This window comes from Sus scrofa, chromosome 13 (genome assembly GCF_054392235.1).
Source record: "Sus scrofa isolate SSC_HxYL_T2T_F1_AM1 chromosome 13, Sscrofa_HxYL_maternal_Yorkshire_Landrace_v2.0, whole genome shotgun sequence".
Lineage (NCBI taxonomy): Eukaryota > Metazoa > Chordata > Mammalia > Artiodactyla > Suidae > Sus > Sus scrofa.
The window spans coordinates 138,745,978-138,766,218 of NC_139395.1; the positions used below are offsets into that span (position 1 = coordinate 138,745,978).

The 20,241-nt window shown below is 46.2% G+C and overlaps 1 protein-coding gene across 33 annotated transcripts in view; it reads right to left on the minus strand.

The window, feature by feature from the left end:
• Nucleotides 1-20,241, minus strand: part of DGKG (diacylglycerol kinase gamma) — a 222,045-nt gene that overhangs the window by 33,220 nt on the left and 168,584 nt on the right. For 25 of the 33 annotated variants that reach the window (XR_014822644.1, XR_014822635.1, XR_014822634.1 and 22 more), the window contains one exon: nucleotides 1,838-2,015. Coding sequence is in view for 21 of the 33 variants with exons in the window: in XM_084987519.1 (XP_084843645.1) it covers nucleotides 1,838-2,015 (178 nt within the window). In the remaining 12 variants the exon portion in view is untranslated. Of the gene's footprint in view, nucleotides 1-1,837; nucleotides 2,016-2,970; nucleotides 3,083-20,241 lie in introns of all 33 variants that reach the window. The other 8 variants (XR_014822643.1, XR_014822639.1, XR_014822645.1 and 5 more) reach the window with 1 other exon arrangement.

Genomic DNA, 20,241 nt, shown 5'->3' on the forward strand with positions numbered 1-20,241 from the left:
TTAAAAACCAGTGATCTGGTTCAAACCCATGCATCCAGTTATCAAACACCAGATGCTGGTTTTATAGCAAAGAAAGCTGAGGTGGCAAAAAAGTAGGTTAGTGCCAACAGTTGGATTTGAATCCATTCTCCTGCATCCTGACATCAGGGTCTTTGCCAAAGCCCTCACATGTAGCTTCTATCCCCCAGCTCACCAGCCCATTGATAATCTCTGGGGATCAGCTGGACTCATTTGTCTAATCCTAGAAGCTGCCAGGAACTTTGATGGAGAACCATTTGGTTCATTGGTGGAAAGAGATGGTAAGGAGTAGGGCTGAAGGTGGTGTTAAGGGCACTCAGAAAGCTGTGTTCTGTGTCTTGGTGGGTTGAAGGGGAAGGCCCAGCTGACAGCCCCTAAGGCATACTACCTAGTTGTTCCAGGTAGAAAGAATAGTTGGTTCATGGAAGTAGGCTGATATGTTGGAGGAGCCAGGGTTGTGGAGGCCAAGGGAGTGAAGGGGGAGGAGAAGAAGATAAAGAGATAAAGTCTGGAGGTAACGAGAGGTCAAACCATCCAGGGTCCTCTAGGCCACATGAAGACCTTTAGCTTTTTCTTTTTCTTTTTTCAATAATGATTTTTATTTTTTCCATTATAGCCGATTTACAGTGTTCTGTCAATTTCTTACTGTACAGCAATGTGACCCAGTCACACATACATATATACATTCTTTTTTCTCACATCATCATGTTCCATCACAAGTGACTACTACTGCCTTTGGAATGGATAAGCAGTGAGATCCTGCTGTAGAGCACTGGGAACTAGATCTTTAGCTTTTAATCTGAGCCACTGCAGGATTTTGAGCAGGAGAGTGGCATAGCCAGACATATTTTCCCAGGGGCATTCTGATGCAGTGGTGGCAGTAGACTGTATAGGGTGAGATAGAAGCAGGGAATCTAGTTAGGATTTGCAGTAATCCAGGCAGCGGAGGATGACGGCTCTGACCACAGTGGTAGGAAAGCAGTGGTGAGAAACGGTTGGATCTTAGATGCTTTAAGAAAGTAGAGCTAACAGATTTTCTGATGGGTTGGATAGGAGATGTGCGATAAAAGGGAATCGAGGATGGTGCCAAATGTTTTGGCTTCAGCAACAGGCAGGTTGGAGTTATCATCGACGGAGTCAGAGAAGGCGGTGGGTGGAGAGGGTTTGGAGGAGGGACATCAGGAGTTCAGTTTTGGACTTGCTGAGTCACCGGCCCTCATGTAGCATTTAAATAAAGTCTCACTACTCGATGATGTCACCAAGGGAGTAAGTACAGACAGAAAGGAGAAGAGAGTGGAGGGCCCTGCCTGGGGACCCAGCAGCATCAAGACAGGAGATGAGGAAATCGGCAAAAGAGACTAAGAAGGAGCAACCAATGGGGTAGGAGGGAAACCTGGAATGTGTGGAGTCCTAGAAGCCAAGGGAAGAATGTTTCCTAGAATAAGTGATCAGTTGGGTCAAATGTTGCTGACGGATGACAGCAAGGTCAAGGCCGAGAAGTAACTATTGGGTTTAGTTATTGAATGACACTGGTAACCTGGACACCAGCAGCATTTGACGTCTAACCTCATGGAGTCCCACAGTTTGACTACTGACTGTCATTTAGGGCTTGCTTTTGTACATCTTCTCAATCAGGCTATAAACTTTGCAGCACCAGGGATGATGAGTCAGTGTCCCTCCAGAGCACTGGGTTCTTGGAAGGCTTTAGGACCTCTAGAGCCTGCTGTAGACCCTAACACAGACTGCTAACAGACCAACATGAACATCCCTCCCAGTGAGGCACTGACCTTGAGCAGTTTTCCTTGGATGCACAGCTTACCTTGGATGCAGAATTTCAGTTCCTTGGGGTCAGTGACAACCTTCTTGCTTTCCCGGATCACAGCTCGGTTCTTCTTGGTTTCTCCCCAGAGATTGGTGCCACCATACATGCTGGGAATGTTGAGAATAGCAATGCCTTCAAGGAAGATGCTGCTCAGGTCCACCCCAACCCCGTCACACTGGGGGGCAGAGAGAAAAGGTTATCTGTTAGTGTCAGTGTATCCCAATCTAAGGTGCAAAGTGTGTGTATGTGTGTCTCATGAAGAGTGTGAGAGGCCCTCAGCCACCAGCTGGCCTCTGTTGGAAGCTGAATCTTGGGCAAATCTGCTCAGACCTAACGCTTTGGCCACTATCATGAGATGAGAGAGGTCCGGTCCTGGTCAGCTCTGGGGAGGACAGCACAAGGCTCCAGGAACCGTCTATAAATCTAGAAGGGCCTTAGGGACGGTTTAGAAGACAGCTGCAAAACTGTTCTCCAGTCCAATCTCACTATCATCAATTCTGCCCCTCCCTAACTATTGTGAAGATTTGGAGGGACACTGAGTCCAGAACCTAACACAGCAGATTCTCAACAAATGACAGAAAGGTTTCATTTTACCCCTTCTTATTTTATCGTTCTTGTCAGAAGCACAAGACTTGAAGATCTGGAAGGCTTTCAGAATTTTCCTGTCTCCTGCATCTCTATCTTAAGTGCAATTTTGGCATATATGCTTGCTGATGTAGCAGAGTTTCTTTATCCAATCTCTACCACCCGCATCCCTGCCAGGTACAAAAGGCCAGAAGACTTGAATTTCCCTGTCTCACATATCTATAAAGTCAGCCTACTTTGGCATATTTCTTACCAATGCAGCAAGATATATATTAGTTCTGATCCTTGTCCCTCAGGTTTGGAGGTAGTCTACTTCATTTACAGGTGAACACTCCCGGGAGAGGTAAACTAAGTTATCCAAGGTTGCACAGTTGATAAACAACAGAACAGAGATTCAATGTTGGTGAATTTGATGACAAAGCCCAAGCTCTTTATCTTGCTCATTGTAAGATAGCCCTCCTATCGTTTGGGGATTAAGTCATTAATATATGTATATAAAGGTCAAAAACAGGGAACAAGCCCTCTCCTACGTCAGTTTAACTCACCAGATATTGTGCATTGAGCGGTCCTCAGGGTGTGGCTGCCTTATCAGGGTTGCATCCTCTGTACCAGACTGTCACCCAGCCCCCTTTTCATTACAGTGTGGAATCATGGAATCTAAGAGAACATGCCGTATCTTTCATCAGTGAGCCAGCCAAGTTAAAGACCTTACCTGTGATCACTCAACTTATTAAGGGTGGAGCTAGACTAATTTCCAGGTCAGCAGACCTTAAGTCTGTGCTCTTTCCGCTAAAACATAAGACACTGTGAGGGATCAAATAGCATTTCTAAAATCTCTAATTATCAGAGAAATGCAAATCAAAACTACAATGAGGTAGCACAACACAATGGTCAGAATGGCCATCAGTAAAAAAGTATACAAATGGGAGTTCCCTGGTGGCCTAGTGGTTGAGGATCTGGCATTATCACTGCTGTGGCTCTCAGGCTGCTACTGTGACAATGAGTTCGATCTCTGACCCAGGAACTTTTGCATGCCATGAGTGTGGCCAAAAAAAAAAAAAAAAAAAAGTCTACAAATAATAGATGCTGGAGTAAGTGTAGAGAAAAGGGAACCCTCCTACACTGTTGCTGAGAATGTACACTGATGCAGCCACTATGGAAAACAATTTGAAGGTTCCTTAAAAAAAAACTAAAAATAGAGTTACCATATTATTCAGCAGTCCCACTCCTGGGAATATATCCTGTCAAAATGATAATTTGAAAAGATGCATACCCCCTAGTGTTCATAGCAGCACTATTTACAATAGCCAAGACACAGAAGCAACCTAAATGTCAATCAACAAATGAATGGATAAAGATGTGCTACATACACACAGTGGAATGCTACTCACTCATAAAAAATAATGAAATAATGCCATTTGTAGCAACATGAATGGACCTAGAGATTATCTTACTAAGTGAAGTAAGTCAGAGACAAATAGCTTACAATATCACTTACAAATGGAATCTAAAATATGACACAAATGAACTGATTTACAAAAAGAGACAGACTTACAGACATAGAAAACAAACTTAGGGTTACCAAAAGGGAAAGGGGGGGGATTAAATTAGGAGTTTGGCATTAGCAGATATAAACTACTATATATAAAATAAATAAACAGTAAGATCCTACTATATAGCATGGGGGACCATATTCAATATTTTGTAAAGACCTAAATGGAAAGAATATGAAAAAGTACATATTCCATTATATACATATAAATATAAATATATACATAATGAGAACTTGTATTAAGTCACTAATTCTGTAAGGGGCAAATACTTGGTTAATGATTTACTCCAGAATCTTGCTAGGACTAGGATGAAGTGTTTCAGTCTGTGGTTTCTAGAATGTATCCTTTTCTGATTTTTTAAAAACTAGGACATTTTTCCTCTGCCTCTCATTGGATGGAACCCACTCTGCTTTCTAGAAATTGTGAAAGGGGCTCTGGAAAGGACATCTCTAGGTTTGTTCAGCAACCTAGATTCAAATGTGTATGTTTTCTAAGGCCAGTTTTTTTTGTTTTTTTTTTGTCTTTTTAGGGCTGCACCTACAGCATATGGAGGGTCCCAGGGTAGGGGTCTAATAGGAGCTGCAGCTGCCAGCCTACACCAGAGCCACAGCAACACCAGATCCCAGCTGTGTCTGCAACCTACACCATGGCTCACGGCAACGCCAGATCCTTAGCTAACTGAGCAAGGCCAGGGATTGAACCTGCAACCTCACGGTTCCTAGTCAGATTTATTTCTGCTGCGCCAGGATGGGAATTCCTTCAGTTAGTTCTCTAGTGATCAACCTTGGGGTCTGATACTCACCTTTATCATCTGTTCTTCCATTTTTTGTTAAGGCTACTCTCTCTCGAGAAAAGATAAAAACTCTTTCAGAGTGACAAAGTCCTAACGAGCTCTGCTCTCTATGTTCATTTTTGCTTCAAACATTGTCTAACATTCTGCTTGGCCTTCAGCTGGCCCAAAGCCAGGCTCATGGATTCTGAGTTGCTTTTGAGCATTCACACCAGGTTGCATGCTCACACCCTGTCTGTGAGTATAATCCTCCAAAAGCATGGGCTCAACCCTGAGCTCCTTGTTGCTGTCATGGTGACTCTTTTTTTTTTTTTTTTTTTTTTTTTAAGCTCTTTTCTGTTTTCTTCTTGCTAGAATTAATGAACCTTTAGAAATTTATTTTGGAATGCCTCCCATCCTTTTGTCCTTTATACATATATTCTTGTTTAGGGATTTAGGCTAGAATCCCACTAGGTCAGACTTTTCTCCAAAATCTCTGAAATTAGCTTTGCTCCAACCTGTGGCCAGCACTGAATTCTTGGGCCTTTATCACCTCGTAGATAACACAGTCGCTTTCCCTCTTGATTGTAGTTACTTCTGCATGACCTCAATTTATTCATTGTTGGCCAAAGCGCCCCCTCCTTTTAGAGGTAATGATGATAATATTAGCAGCTACTTGATGAGAGCTGCTGTGTGCATTGTGCTGGTCCTTCCCCGACATTTTTTCTTGGGACGCTACCCCCAAGTGACAGGGTCTCACAGCAGTTACGTGCTGGCTCAAGGCCAGTTTCCACTTTACAAGATGTCAGAGCTAGGTTGCAAACCCAGGCAGGCAGTCAGATGCCAGATTCTACTCCAGAGACGAGTCAGTGCGGCAAATTGGGACTTTTGCTGATGCTAGACTTACTGCAAAATTCAACTTCCAGCTGTTGTTTGAATAATTGAAATCTCTCACCACTACTCTGTCTTGTAGACAGAGAGCAGTGCCTGGCAAGTCAATGTTGGTATCAGTATTATATCTTGCCTCTTTGCTACCTTTGTTTTGAAAGAGAAAAGGAAGAAAGAAAGAAAGAAAGAAAGGAAACCACTAGCACAGCACAGTTCTTGGCACATGGTATTCTACAAAGTCACCTTTCTTCCCTACTGTCCTTGTAAGTGTACCCTGTCCCCTCCATCTCCAGTCATAACAAGCTAGGAGTATTAAGCTATTAACTTGGTAAGCTGTTAACCTCTCTGGAAGAGCAAGCAGTCCTTACTCTGCTTTAAGACAGAATGTCTCCTTCCTCCACTATCTCTTTGAGTCATAGGTGGCCTGGGGCAAGTGGGGGGGGGGGGAAGCCTGAGAACTGCAGGATGCAGATGCCCCCACCTTTGGAATGCACCTATTTGAAAACAGAGAGGCAATGCCCTGCTTTGGAAGGAGCATGCCTGGGCTTGGAGACAAAGAGATATGCCTTTAAATCTTGGCTCTGTCACTTGCCAGTTGTGTGATCCTGTGTTGGTTCCTTAACCTCTTTGAGCTTTAATTTGTCATCTGTAAAATGGGGGAAATAACATCTGCTTCAAGGGCTTGAATGGTGTCTGGAAGGCAATAGCATTCCAAAACTGTCTGCATTGTTATCACAGTTAATAACAATGTTACCTGTGCCATGAGGGATATTTCACTCTGGAATCCTTCTCCCACCACCCAGGGACCTTGCTGGAGGCATGTTAATGGCCTCTTGGTCCAACTCATGCTAGTGAGAGCCTTGCCAGACCATACCTGCATGCCTACTCTCCCTGATTCTTGGCCTAGACACCACTCACAGATTTTTTTTTTTTTTTTTCCAGAACCCCAGAGCTGCTTGGGGCTTGGGAAAAGTATAAAACTGCCCTGCTGGATTTGGGAAAGTGGAGCCGAGAGAAGTACACTGTTGGTTTAAATGGAACACCGGCCCCAGGATCGCTCCCAGCGGGTTCCTGAGCTAAATTCTCCAACAGTTCCATGACGTCATGGGACCCCCTCCCCTGCTCCAACCCGGGGGGCTCTTGGGGAGAGCACAGGAGGGCATCGGTCCCTGGGAGCACCATTAGCCACCCTTAGCCTTAGACGGGGCTGGCAACCTCACCTCCGAGCCCAGGCTGGGCTGCAGAGGAACCCAGGTATTTATGGATCGAAACAGAGAGCTCTTGTCCCCAGCTCCCCGCTGCAAGCGCGCACATGCCCGAAGTCGTGCTCGCAGTGGGTGCCAGCGGCGAGGTGCCGGACGCGGACTGCCCGGGTCCGAGGCACCGGTGCTGCTGTCGCGGGGTAGGGGTAGGGTGGGGTGTATCCATCCAGGGCAGCCCTGCGCCTGCCCGCTTGGAAGTGGTTCAGGAATCTGCTGGAGCCCAGGCCGAAAGCCGCCCGCGCCCGCCAGCTCCCAGGCCCCGCCGCTCCGGCCCGCAGCTGTCAGCAACGTTCAACCTCGGTCCCCCTTTATGAAGACAATATTCATAGTTCTAGTTTGTTTGTTTGGTGGAGGGCCGGGTGCGTAGGTAACCAGACACTAGGTTAGGACAGCAAAGCGCATCAGTGTGCAAATGAAACGCACTGAGAATTCTATTCACCACCCCCACCCTCAACTGCTCCCCCATCTCTTGGATCCCTAACATCCCCATAATTCTGGGCAGTTCCCCGGGCTCCTAAGAGAGGGACTGAGAGCCCAGGATATGAGAGAGGGCACTGGTGCTTCCCTGCTCGACCGGGGCTTCGGGCTTTTCAACTCCACCGCCCCCGCCCGCTTTCCTCCCCCCCCCCCCCACCGCCCCGCCCGTGCCTGCTGGCCTCAGTGACCTGAAAAAGGCGGCGGAGCTGAGTGAGGCCGCCTCTATTTCAGCCCTGTCGATCCTATTTCTGAAGGTCCTCAGAGAAGGAGATCCCATAATTTATTTGATGACCTGTTTCAGTTTTTAGCAACTAGGAAATTCTCCCGTCTTCTAACCTCGATTCACGGTGCCACGGATTACGTTGATTTTCTCCAGTTTGGAACGCAGATGGTTTTGTTTCCATACTCTCTCCACCGGGCTGTGTCTGCTCTCTGGCAAGACCTCTTCCAGGCCAGATTATACAGGGTAACCCAGGCTGCAGCGGCTCTGGGGGCATTTTGTTCCCTTTCAGCTTAAAATTTTCTTGGGTTCCCTGCATGATCTTGATGGTCTTCTGCATCTTTGACGCCGCCTTCTTGGACTTTCTTTTAAAAAACCTTTTTATTATGGGTATTTTCAAATATATGGGGAAATAGAATAAATTCCATGTCATCCAAACCTCAGCGACAGCAGTTAGCCAACTCACAGCTAATCTTGTTTGAATTCAAACTCAGTTCATTTCACCACCACCATACTGAACTATTATATAGCAAATCTTTGATATTCTATCATGTCATCTATAAATACTTCTGTATGTATTTTTAAATAATAGGACTTAAAAAAAATTTACCCTAGGATTCTCTGGTGGCTTAGTGGGTTAAGGATTTGATGTGTCACTGCTGTGGCTTGGTGGGTTGCTGCTGTGGTGTGGGGTTTGATCCCTGGTCCAGGAAATTCTAAAAGATGTGGGTGTGGCCAAAACAAAAAAAGAATTACACCAATTCTCTTATCACTCTTAGAAAGTAACTAATTCTTTAATATCAATAAACATCTAGTAATTATTCACATTTCCATGACAGTCTCATTTTAAAAAATATTGGTTTGTCTGAAAGATCTGCAGATTGAAATTGGTTTATATGTCTTTTAGGTTTCTTCTGATCTATAAATTCCCTGTTTTGTTCTTTCCTTGTCTTTTAATATTTATTGACAGAAATGGGTCATTTCCTGTAGAGCAGAGCTTCTCAAACTTTAACATGCATGCAAATCACTTCGGGATGATTAAAATGCAGATTTTGATTCAGGAGGGCAGAGATGGCCTGAGACTCTGCATTTCTACATGCTCTGTGATGATACTGATGCTGTGTGTGTGATGGACCACACTTTGAGAAGTAAGGCTGTGTAGCATCTTCCAAATTCTGGATTTTGCTGATTGTATTTCTGAGCTGTCTTTTAAACATATTCCCAACCTCTCTCCTGTATTTTCTCTGAATTGGTACTTTTAGATCTGGAGCCTTTATCAGATTGACTTTTTTTTGGCAAGAATACTTTATCAGTGTGTCTCCTATTGCATCTCATCAGGAAGCACAGTTTGCTTGTCTCTTTTGTTGGTGATGTTCAGGTTGGTTAGTAGGTTCTGGTATAGCCAGCCTGAATTTTTTATTATAGAGTTCTCCATCAGTGGATGATGATCCTCGTCTGGACCCACTATTACAGTCCCTTAGCATAGGATACACTTGAGGACACCCTAGCGCCCTTACTGTGCTTTTCTTCCAAATCTCTACCAATGCCATTTTTTCCATGAATCCTTCCTTTCCTTCTCCAAAGTCTCTATCTCTTGTCTCTGCATCTGTGTTCTCATGGAATCAAGGAACTGAAGCGTCTTCAAAAGATCATTCAGTCCAATTACCTCATTTATAGGTGAGAAAAATGGAAGTTATAGAGGTGAAAGGAATGGTCCACCGTCACATAGCTAATCAGAGTCTGCAGATTGGGAAATTAGACCTTTGGTCATTTAGACTGGCAACCCAGAGGTCATGAGTGATCTTGTAAAGAGGAATTTTGGCAGCTGAATAAGGGCCAAAGCACACACTCTTAGAATGGTGAAAGCCAGATGGAACATTAGATTTGGTACTCTCCTAGAGTTGGTAAGTGACCTTCCTAGATGACACACCTGCCTCTTGTAAAAGCTAGGGCTTAACTAGGGTGAGCAGGGGTGGTAGTGAAGGAATAGAGTTAGCATAGGCAGAGGTTTGGTGGCAAATGGGACTGGAGAGAGAAAATGGGATCTAAAAGAAGAATATGATTGAGGAAGTTTTTTTTTTTATGGATGTTTGAAGCCGAGAAGATACTCACTGAATACCTGTGGGAAGAACACAAGGGAAGAGGAAGTTGGGAATGCCCGGGATGGGATACAGATGGAATGGAAGGGAAGGAGCCCAAGACAGTAGTGGGCATTGGTTTGGGGAAGATATTGGAGTCCTTTCCTTCCTTATTAAGTGAGAAATGGTATGTGTGTGGGCTGGTGTCTTCTGAAGAGGGAAGTAAGGAAATGCTGGGCAATGCTTAGGGGAAATCATATTTGGAGAGGAAGAGGGAGGGCTGATGACATCAGTGGGAGATCTGATGGCTGAGAGTGGGGTAGAGGAGGAGAAAGTGGCCTCCCCTGAAGCTTGGGCTCCATATCAGAGTCTCAGATAGATACTTAAGGGCAGAAGGGTAGCTGGCATAAAGACCTGACCAAGGTTCCCCTTGCCCCCACCCACCCTTTTTTTTTTTTTTTTTTTTTTTTGAGGGAATAGGATACTGATAGGTATTCGGAGAAGCCAAAGCCCCAGGACATCAACAGCCCCAGGACCTGTAGAGCCCAAGTAAGGATGGGATGGTGGTGCCCATTTACAGTGGGAGCTCTTCTGCTTTGGTAGGTGGGGAGGGTATTCTCCCTATGAGTTGGCTTGGCAGGCTGGAAGTTAGACTATGGGGAAGCCTGGGCACTGGTCCAAGGTCCTCTTTGGTTTAGAAAGAGAAGCTGAGAAAGAGCGTTAGCTGAGCCCTGGCAAAGGCTACTCATGGTAGCCGAATTGGTGTCTATACTGGCCATGGAGCTGGATCTACTTGCTTCTGTTTCTGCTGTTCACAGCCCAGAGTCAGTCAGCTCGTTTATGCCTAAAAAAATTTTTCCCTTCCAATCAAAAGCTAACTCCTCTATGAGGCTTTTCCCAGTGTTCTAGCTAGAAATTGTCCCCTTCTCTGAATATTCATTGCTTTGTTTATCTGTCGTACATGGAATGTATATTCTGCCATGCGTCATGCACATTTGCCTGTCCCCAGGAGGTTTTAAGCTCCCAGAGGGGAGGGCCCATGTATTACATGGCTCTGTGTTCTCCATAGTTTGACATGTCTGACCTATTTCAGAAGCTCACTAGAACTATAGTGGACTATAATTGAAGGAATGTGTGGAGGGATCCCCGAATGAAAATCAAGGTGTTCTTTAAAGAAACCAGATGAGGTTTCTTTCCTTCCAGCTGAGTTCCCACAACCTCCTAGGATGAATATATTGACTGAATAAAGTGGACTGAATGTCTAGATTAGGGAGAAACTGTGGAAGGTTAATCCAAGTCTGTAAGAAGTGGTCCTCTGATCACAGCTAAAGAAATCTATATCTGAACCGCTGGCAACAAGAATAGGGCATGTGGGGCATGATGTGTATGAGAGAGACATTAAGAGACAGGAGACAAAAGCTTTTACTCATCCATCAGGAATGATGGGAACCTACTTACTCTGTGCTAGACCCTAGGGATGGAGTGGAAATGGGACACAGTCCCTGTCCTCAAGAGACCTCTTGCAGGTCAATGCTAGAGGCAGTTTGGTAAATGCCAAACAGCAGGATCTCCAGGAAAAAAAAAAAAAAAAAAAAAAAAAAGCAGCCCTGGTTGTGGTGTTCCATGGTGTAAATACTCCCACCATGGCCAGTTTCAAGCTAGCAGTGTGACATCACCAAAAGCAGAGATGGGAGGAGATGTGCCAGCAAGCAAGCTGGCTCTAGCACACCATGGAGAAGGCAGCAGAAATCTGCATATCTGCAGGGCCTGTGGCCAGAACAGAGAAATTTACTGGGAGTGAAAGAAAAGCAGTCAGGGCAAACAATGCTGTCTATTTTCCCTAGAGAAGAACTAGAGAGAATGTTTTTAGTGTCAATAATCAGATGTGTATCCTGAGGAAAGAAAAGGGAAGAAATTGAGTGATGTTGATAAGTGGTGATAGCTTTAGAAAGACAGCTCAGTATTATCTGTATTTAAAAAGAAAACTGGCCTGGCATGTAGCTAAATCCTATAGAACCGTGGTTTCTCCTGCATTGAGAGAGGCTGTTTTATATCATTTGGGGATAAAGGTCTATTGTAGGCAGGTAGCTACTAATACACACATGTTATGTGATAATATTAATATATATCACTTATTGAGCAGCTATTATTAACCAGGCACTTCATATACTTTCTTGTCTAATCCTTCCAACTCTGCCAGGTTGGTATTTATATCCTCTTTTTTTTTTTTTTTTTTTTTGCAGATGAGGAGACAGTGACACAGTGAAACCAAGAAAGGCCCTTCTTTTCCAAATTTATCCAGATTGTGGTGGGCTTCATAAACTTAGAGGTTTCCTGCATAAGATGCAAATGATGAGATCAAGAAGGCAGTCCAGCTTATAGAGGCTGTTGCTGAGGCCTGCGAATTTTGTCCTCTTCTACCTAAGAGACTACTTTTGGAGTATTCCAGATACAAGGAATTTGATTCTTCACTTTAAGGAGGAATTGGAAAAAATGGAGTCCATCAAGAGAAGAGTGGCCAGGATGGTCACAGGTCTGTATATCAGGTCATATATGGAACTAGGGATGTTCAGCTCAGTGAAGACCAATAGGAGATGACATGGAAGATAGATCTTCGGCCCTATGAAGGGCAGTCACGTGGAGGAGCAGGAAGGCATGTTCTGTGTGCCCCCCAGCAAGGAGAATAGGCCCAAAGGATTTGAATTCAGTCATGCATCCCACAGACACTTATTGTGCATCTATTTTGTTCTAAGTATTGCACTAAGGGCTGATAAGCAAAGGATATGGCGATGAATGGGACATATATCCTTGTCCAACATCGTAAAGAACTGTCTTTTTTTTTTTTGCCTTTTCTAGGGCTGCTCTCGCAGCATATGGAGGTTCCCAGGCTAGGGGCCTAATCGGAGCTATATCCACTGGCCTACACCAGAGCCATAGCAACGCCAGATCCGAGCGGCGTCTGTGACCTACACCACAGCTCAGCTCACAGCAATGCCAGATCCTTAACCCTCTGAGCGAGGCCAGGGATTGAACCTGCAACCTCATGGTTCCTAGTCGGATTCGTTAACCACTGAGCCACGATGGGAACACTGGGAAGAACTTTCTGAAAGTCAGAGCTGTCCAGCAAAGGAACAGGCTTCTGGAAAAGTAGTGAGCTTCCTATCCTTGGAGTATTCAGGAAAAGACTGGATGTACACTTATCAGAATGTGCCAGAATGAATCATTTTCGTTAGGACTAAATCCCCTTCCAGTTTGGAGATTCCGAGTCTCAGTTCAGCCTTGCTGGGGCAGCTGAAGTGCTGTCCTGAGGAGGTGTCACTGTGGACCCCCTGCCCCAGCCTTGTCCATCTAGCTGCCTGCTCCGTATTCTCCGACAGTGAGCGGTAGTGGGCCAGTCAGACTGGAAAGTGACTGCCATCTGTGACAGGGATGATGGAGTCTTGGTAGGTTTGTGTGGGCTCCAGGAATGTAGCACTGAAGCCATGTACGCACAACCTGCTTAAGAACACCCCATGGGCAGAAAATGTTTTCTTCCTCTTCAGCCCTCCTCTGTTGCTGTGCCAGGCGGGCACAATGGTGCCTTTGAGAGGGGCAGCTGGAAGGGGGTGTTGGCAGGGCGGCTGGAAGTAGAACATTGCAGCTGAGGGGGAACCAAATTCATTTCCAGGAGCAAGCCTGCCCTGGGTGCCAGTTTCCAAAACAAAACCGCTGTTTCTCAGAGCTCAGGGTGGTGGGTTGCCTCAGAGTTGGACAGAGGGCAAAGCCATTTCCTATCCGCCGCTCCACCCGCCCCAAGTTAAAACAAACCTGGTGTGTTGAGGCATTCTTGCTCTGGATGTAGATTAAGGGGTTTTGCTGTCTATCTGGGGGCGCTCAGGCCAACCTGGGGGTGGATGGGCCTTTCTGAAGGGTCAAACCTGCCTGTGACAGAGTGGGGCTGATGGCCACAGGGACCCGCGGGGCTCAGGGACAGGTAGGTTTCAGAGGGCTCAGGATGGATACCCCTTCTTCTGCCTTTCAGAATCACTTCCTCTGACCCCACTGCAGCCCTGCACCCCTGCTGCCATATGAGCTCTGCCCACTCACTGTCTTCACTCTCCTTGGTGGGAAAGAGGTGGGAGAACTCTGGCATTTCCTGTCCTGGGTTCACAGTTGTCCCAGACCCTTAGCTACTTTCAAAGGTCCCGGCAACAGCTCAGAGATGGGCGTGGGAGGTCTTCCCGCTGCCCGCACAGTTAGGAGAAGCCCTGAGTGCCAGGCTGCAAGCTCAGCTATCTCCCGCTTTGTGTTCCAGATGGAGCAAGGTGGGTCCCTTTTTCTTTGGTGGCTTCTAACAAAAAGGTATCACTTGAGAGTGGCCAAGTAGTGATGTCTGTTGGTGTTCACACTAAATCGTAGGATTTGTCACCCTTTAGTTCATATTGTACAATCAATAACTATAGAGCAATTGCTTCATTTCAGGTCCTGTGCTAGGCCTGGGGATACAGGATGAATAAGATAGAGCCCTTGCTTCAGAGAGCTGACTGCCTAATAGATATATGCTTAGTCCGGAGTGGGAGCCCTACCACCAACTCAGGTGACACATGCATTAGGGGGAAAGCAGAAGTGTCGGGCTGAGGCCAGATCCTACAGGGAGGGCTGTGGCATGGTGGGGGCACATGGGCTTGGAACTCATCTGATTTGGGGGGTGCTTATCTTTAGGAGGCCCAGTTTCCTTGTGTAAATAATACACACCATGCAGAGTTGTTATGAGGATTATGAGAATTAAGCAAGAGAGTGTAGGGGGTGTAGGTGTTGCATGGTGAGTGCTAAGTGGCTGCTGGTGTTGGTGTTATTAATCTGTGGATCCAAAAGGACTTGAGATATAAGGTGCATGTGTACACAGTATTTACCCCGTCCTTTGTTAGAGTATATGCTCTTCCTGAAAGAGTCAATTCTTCTACATTCTCAATTCCTTCTCGATAGAAGACTAGGATCAGCATGTTTGTGACCTCACTCACATAAGCAAAGATGTATCCACTGTAGCCCATGAAACATATTTGTGTGTAATATTCTCTGTGTGTTTTATACCCCAGGTGTTGAAGCAGAAAGGGACTAGAATGGTTCTCTTCCCAAAGGTCCCTGAATCTCCTAAGTGTGGAGATGAAGATCATCGATTCTCTTCAATATTCTAAAAAGTCTAAGAGAAATAATATATTTCCCTCTGACAGGGCCTCACAGGTCATTATTATTAAAATATGCACTTTTTTTGCTAAACAGAGCTTGGGGAAAGTTATTCTTTCGCTAAGGGACCTTGAGGGTAGAAGAGTGAAGTTAACTGGGGCAGCGGTTAGCCTAGAGATCTCCCAGGAGCCTGTTGTGGAGGTGCCTTCCAGTTCAACATGCTGAGTCATGTGACCCCAGCCTAGGTCTTCTGAGACCTCCCTGGCCGAGGTGCTGTATTCACACCACGCCCTGCCCCCCGCATTGTGAAAATGCAGGCCTGAGGATTCATCCCTAAAAGTTATGCCAAAGTCCTTGGGAGACACAAAGTATATGTAGCCAGGAGTCTGAAGACAAAGAAAATCAAAGCAATTCACAAAGAACAAAGGAAACTGAAAAGAACAAGAAAATAAAAGCATTGGATGAATGGAGGCTTGAAGTGAAATACAGGGTGTGCATTTGTAGGAAGTAAAAAAGAGGGTCATTTAAGAGAGATAAAAAGTTATGTGTCAGAAACTATAAGCACATAATGGGACTTTTTAAAGAGAAAATTGACAGAAACAATTTCTTCTTAGGAGGCTGAAAGATTTGAAGAATCAGGGAAAGAAACTTGTAGTCAGTGCATGGCTGAAAGAGCGAGAGGGATAGACAGGATGGAGCTGTATTTCAAAATGGGTAAAGATTTCGTAAATCAAAAATCACAGAGGTCCTCCAGAGGACTGCTTGCAAAGATACAAGGGCTGATATCATTACAGGATTGAAACAAGGCCAACATTATAAAAGTACCAACCCCTGACTACTGAGATTGTGGGTTACCTTTCCTTTTTGCCTCTATGGTTTAAAATGTTCTACCACTTGTGTACTTGGAGGGTGGGAACATGAGCGGTAAACCACCTCGCAGGGCAGTATGGCGGTTAACACTAAACTGAAAATGCACTTGCAGGCCGAATGACCCAACAGGTTCTTCACGTCCTAGATCTAGAGAATTTCCTGCATGGGTCTGAGCACTCCCATTTCAACTCCTCCTCTCATTGTGGTGGGGCAGGGGCAGTACGCATGGAGCCCCTGCAGGACAGAGCAGATAAAAGTAATGAACTCGCTCCAGCAACATCACCATGGAGAGAGCTCAAGAACTAAAGGTGAGGAGTTCCCGTCGTGGCGCAGAGGTTAACGAATCCGACTAGGAACCATGAGGTTGCGGGTTCGGTCCCTGCCCTTGCTCAGTGGGTTAACGATCCGGCGTTGCCGTGAGCTGTGGTGTAGGTCGCAGACGCGGCTCGGATCCCGCGTTGCTGTGGCTCTGGCGTAGGCCGGTGGCTACAGCTTTGATTCAACCCCTAGCCTGGGAACCTCCATATGCCGCGGGAGCGGCCCAAGAAATAGCAACAATAACAACAACAACAAAGACAAAAGACAAAAAAAAAAAAAAAAAAAAAAAAAGAACTAAAGGTGAGCGCAAAGGGCCAGCTGCAGAGCTCAAAAGGGTTGTGGGGAACAACTCAGTTCCTCCTGCAATATTTTATTTCTTTGGTTAAAAAGATACCTGAAGGGAATGAAACAAAATATCGACAAACACCAATTCTAAGGGAGGGGGATCTGGGAATATTTGACAGACTGTTCTCAAAGCTTTGTTGTATTAAAAAAAAAATACTCAAAAGGGGGAAAATGATGTGTAGAGATTCCCAAAATACACTGGATGATAGATTTTTGGGGAGCAGGTTGCACATTTGGACTCACTTTTCCCCATGCAGAGGCTCATATTAGTGGAACGGGCTAGCCTGCCCTTGTGAACATTGTTTTAAAGTAAATATAACATTAAAGAATTTGGGAAGTTCTTATTTTTAACCAGTAAAATGAAAAATCTCCACAGCATGTAAAAGAAGTGCTCCAGTCGAAGCGTGCCTGGTTTGCTCCGCCTAACCATTAACCGTAACTATAGCTCAAAACCTATTCTTGGCCTGAAGTGGGGGAGGTGACTCACGGTGTCCCTCCCTTTCCCTTCCCCCTCCATTTATTCAGGTAAAATCAGAATAAACATCAAGGATGGCTTTGGAAGGGAAGGGAGGTCAGAGACATTTTTTCGACCAGGACTGGTGACAGCCACATGGGTGACACCGAAGTTGGTGAGCCATTTCCCAGGAAGGGCATGTGTGCTCTCATGTAGCTTCCTTTGTGTGCCAGTGGAGGAAGCATGTAGAGCATGCATTTGCAATTTTTTTTTTCTTTTTAGGGCTGCACCTGCGGCATATGGAGGTTCCCAGGCTAGGGGTTGAGTTGGAGTTGGAGCTGCAGCTGCCGGCCTATGCCATAGCCACAGAAACTCGAATTCCAAGCCTTGTCTGTGACCTACACCACAGGTCATGGCAACGCTGGATCCTTAACCCACTGAGTGAGGCCAGGGATCAAACCCGCATCCTCATGGATAATAGTTGAGTTTGTTGCCTCTGAGCCACAATGGGAATTCCTGCAATATTTTTTATGCTCTCTCCCTCTTTTTTTTTTTTTTTTTTTTTATAAATGTAAAAGTCTCATGCCAACTTTTAATGTTATCTGAAATGTTAAAATAAATAAAAGTATGAGACTAAGAGCAGATCAGATATACCTCATACCTGAGAGAACCGCTGCTCTGGGATGAAGTGCCAGTACTGCCCTGAAACTCCCGGGTTTAGGGCAAATCTGGATGTGAAGCCTGACCTGACCACTCAGAGGCTGTGGCCCTAGGTGAGCTTCTTGTGGTCTCTCAGCTTCTATCCCCTTCTCTGGAAAGGTGATCTGACACCAGCCAGTTGGGGCTGGTTTGTATATTCTGTGAGGCACTTAGCATCATTGTCAGTTATTTTTAAAAAGAAAAAAAAAACCTGAAAATTTTTATCAGAATAATAGTCTTAAGAAGTAGGCTAACCCCCGTCTTCCCATTAAATTGATGAGAATACTGAGGCCCAGACAACATAGTTCAGCTGATGAAGGCTAACACCTGTCCAGACCAAGCCCCTTCTACTGAACCAGCCCTGGCTAAGTGCCTGCAGGTGAGCAATAGATCTGGCGTCACCTTCTCCCCTGCCTTAGTCTCTGACCCCCCAGCACAGAGTCCAGAGTGATTGCTCAGCTGGCTCCTCAGGGTCCTGGGATCTAGCTTCCTTAGCACTAGTTAAATATTATTTCAACCAGCTCCTGTGTGTTCTGTCAGTTGGGCTGTAAGCTCAGTTTCAGAGAAGAGACCAAGTCTCCTTGTCCTCAATGAGCCACAAGCCTCTGAGAAACAGGCTCTATTCCTTGTGAGAGGCTTTCAGTGGAGATCTTTCCTGCAGAATCTCATTTTAGCTTTAGGTTTCGCCATCTAAGTTTTTACCAAGGATACACACACACACACACACACACACACAGAGGAAGAAATGAAATCCATTTCCCTGAACCCCTTCCCTTTGTGCTCTTTCTCAACTTGCTGAGCCTCTCAGCCTCGGTGTCCTCACCCATAAGGTGAGGACATTCATATTTGCCCTGCATGTTCTGTGGATCAAAATAAAATGACATGCTGCCTGGGAAAACTTTTGGTAAACTCTAAGGCAGTTTTCTTCCTCTGCCTCTCCTACTGTCCAGCCTGAACCCCTTCCTTCTTTAGATGAGCAGTAGGACTATGCCTTCTGTTCTTTTAAAGCATTTCTCAGCAGGCCTGCCTAAAGGCCTCAGCTGAGAGGGGAACCAAATGGTCCCATGTTCAGTAAAAGAGGAAGAAACAGTACCTCCGTGCTGAAGAATTCACTCAGTTTCAAGCACTTGTCAGGTAAATTGCTATTTATTCTAAGCTAAACTCTTGCCAGGAGACCTAGAATCTCTTCTCTTTGTTAAAAGTTTCCAGCAATAGAATTTTGGTCACATTACTTAATGTATCAGTTCAAAGGTGATAATACCTGCCTCCCTGGGTTACTGCAGCAAATGAGGACTCATGACAGTTGGCAGTCAGAGCCTGTGACTTTTTCCTCTCGCCTTGTTACTTTTCTCTCCCTTCTGTTTATCTTTCTAAACCTCTGTGCCTCTGCTTGCTTTCCCTGATGCGGGGATAAGAATACCTGGCCTACTTAGCCCACTGGTTGTTGTGTGACTCTGGAATAAAGGCTGTGGTAGGGCTTTGAAAACAGTGACATGTAGTATATATACCTGTGGGGGGTTATCCTCGGGATCGCTGACCTTGAACTGATGAGTGTGCTGGTGTTGGATGCAGCAGCCACATGTCAAAGGTCACTTAACCCAGCTGCTCTTCCTGAGCCCCTGATGCTCTCACATCTCTCACATCAGGCTGGGGTGCCTGTAGCCTCCTTACCCCTGTCACTCACCTGCCTCCCCCTTCTGTCTCTCTGGCTTCCTCTGGATCACAAGACCCAGGACCATCCACTCACTGCTTTCTGGATGGAAAAATGATGCCTGCCCTAATCCTGCATGCTGCCTGGAGCTGGCCGTCATAGGAGTCCTCCCATCCTTAGCTTCATGAATAAATCCTAAAAAGACCGCTTTACAGGGAGAAATGAGAAACAAGAAGTGCTCTCTAAAGCCCCCAATGACCCAGAGTGTGAACACCCCCACTCCTCCAGAGGCCACCAGCCCCGCTGGGGTGGAGGAAGAGCGGCTGTGTACTGGACTCAGAAGGGAGCATGGCACCGCCGGCTGGGAGCGGGGAGGGCGGGCCCGCGGAGGCAGGGGAGCTGAGCTGCTCTATTCTGGGCACAGTTTCAAGGCCAGCTGCAGGGAGAACAAGCAGTCGCTGTGTGCCTGCAGCTGGCAGTGGTTAGGGCAGGGCTGTCCCTCACTTGGGGTGTATTTAAAGACACCCCACCAGATGATCATGCCAACAGGAAAAATGCACACATAGCTCCAGCCACGCTCAGTCCCCAGCCCAGCCCTCCTCTTTGCTGCAGCTCCAGGTGGTGGGGTTTACACATCCACAGAGGCCTGCAGCTCCTCAGCCTTTCCCAGGTGCAGGTGGTACCACTGGGGACATGTACCCCAGCTCCGGGGCCTCTGCCCACTGCCTGAGCTGGCTAAAAGTTCAGGGGATAAGCTGGGTCGGCTCCTCCCACCCTGGGGTTGGTAACCCAGCAACCGCTGGGGAGAGGCAGGCAGATGAGTCAAAGAGAAGCACAGAATCTCTGGCTTTGTGTTTTGTTTGTGAAAACTCCCTGTGAGCGCAGGCTCCCTTTGCAGGGAGTGGCGGGGCTTTCCCACACTGCTTCAGGCCAAAAGCTCCTCCTCCAAGGGGTGCCTGGGCCCCCCTTGACCGCTGCTGCAGGCTGAGGGACAAAGCCGGAGGGCCAGGAGGAGCCCACCCTGGCCAAAGTTTCTGATTGCCTTTCAGTTGTTTTTCTCAAGTGGAAA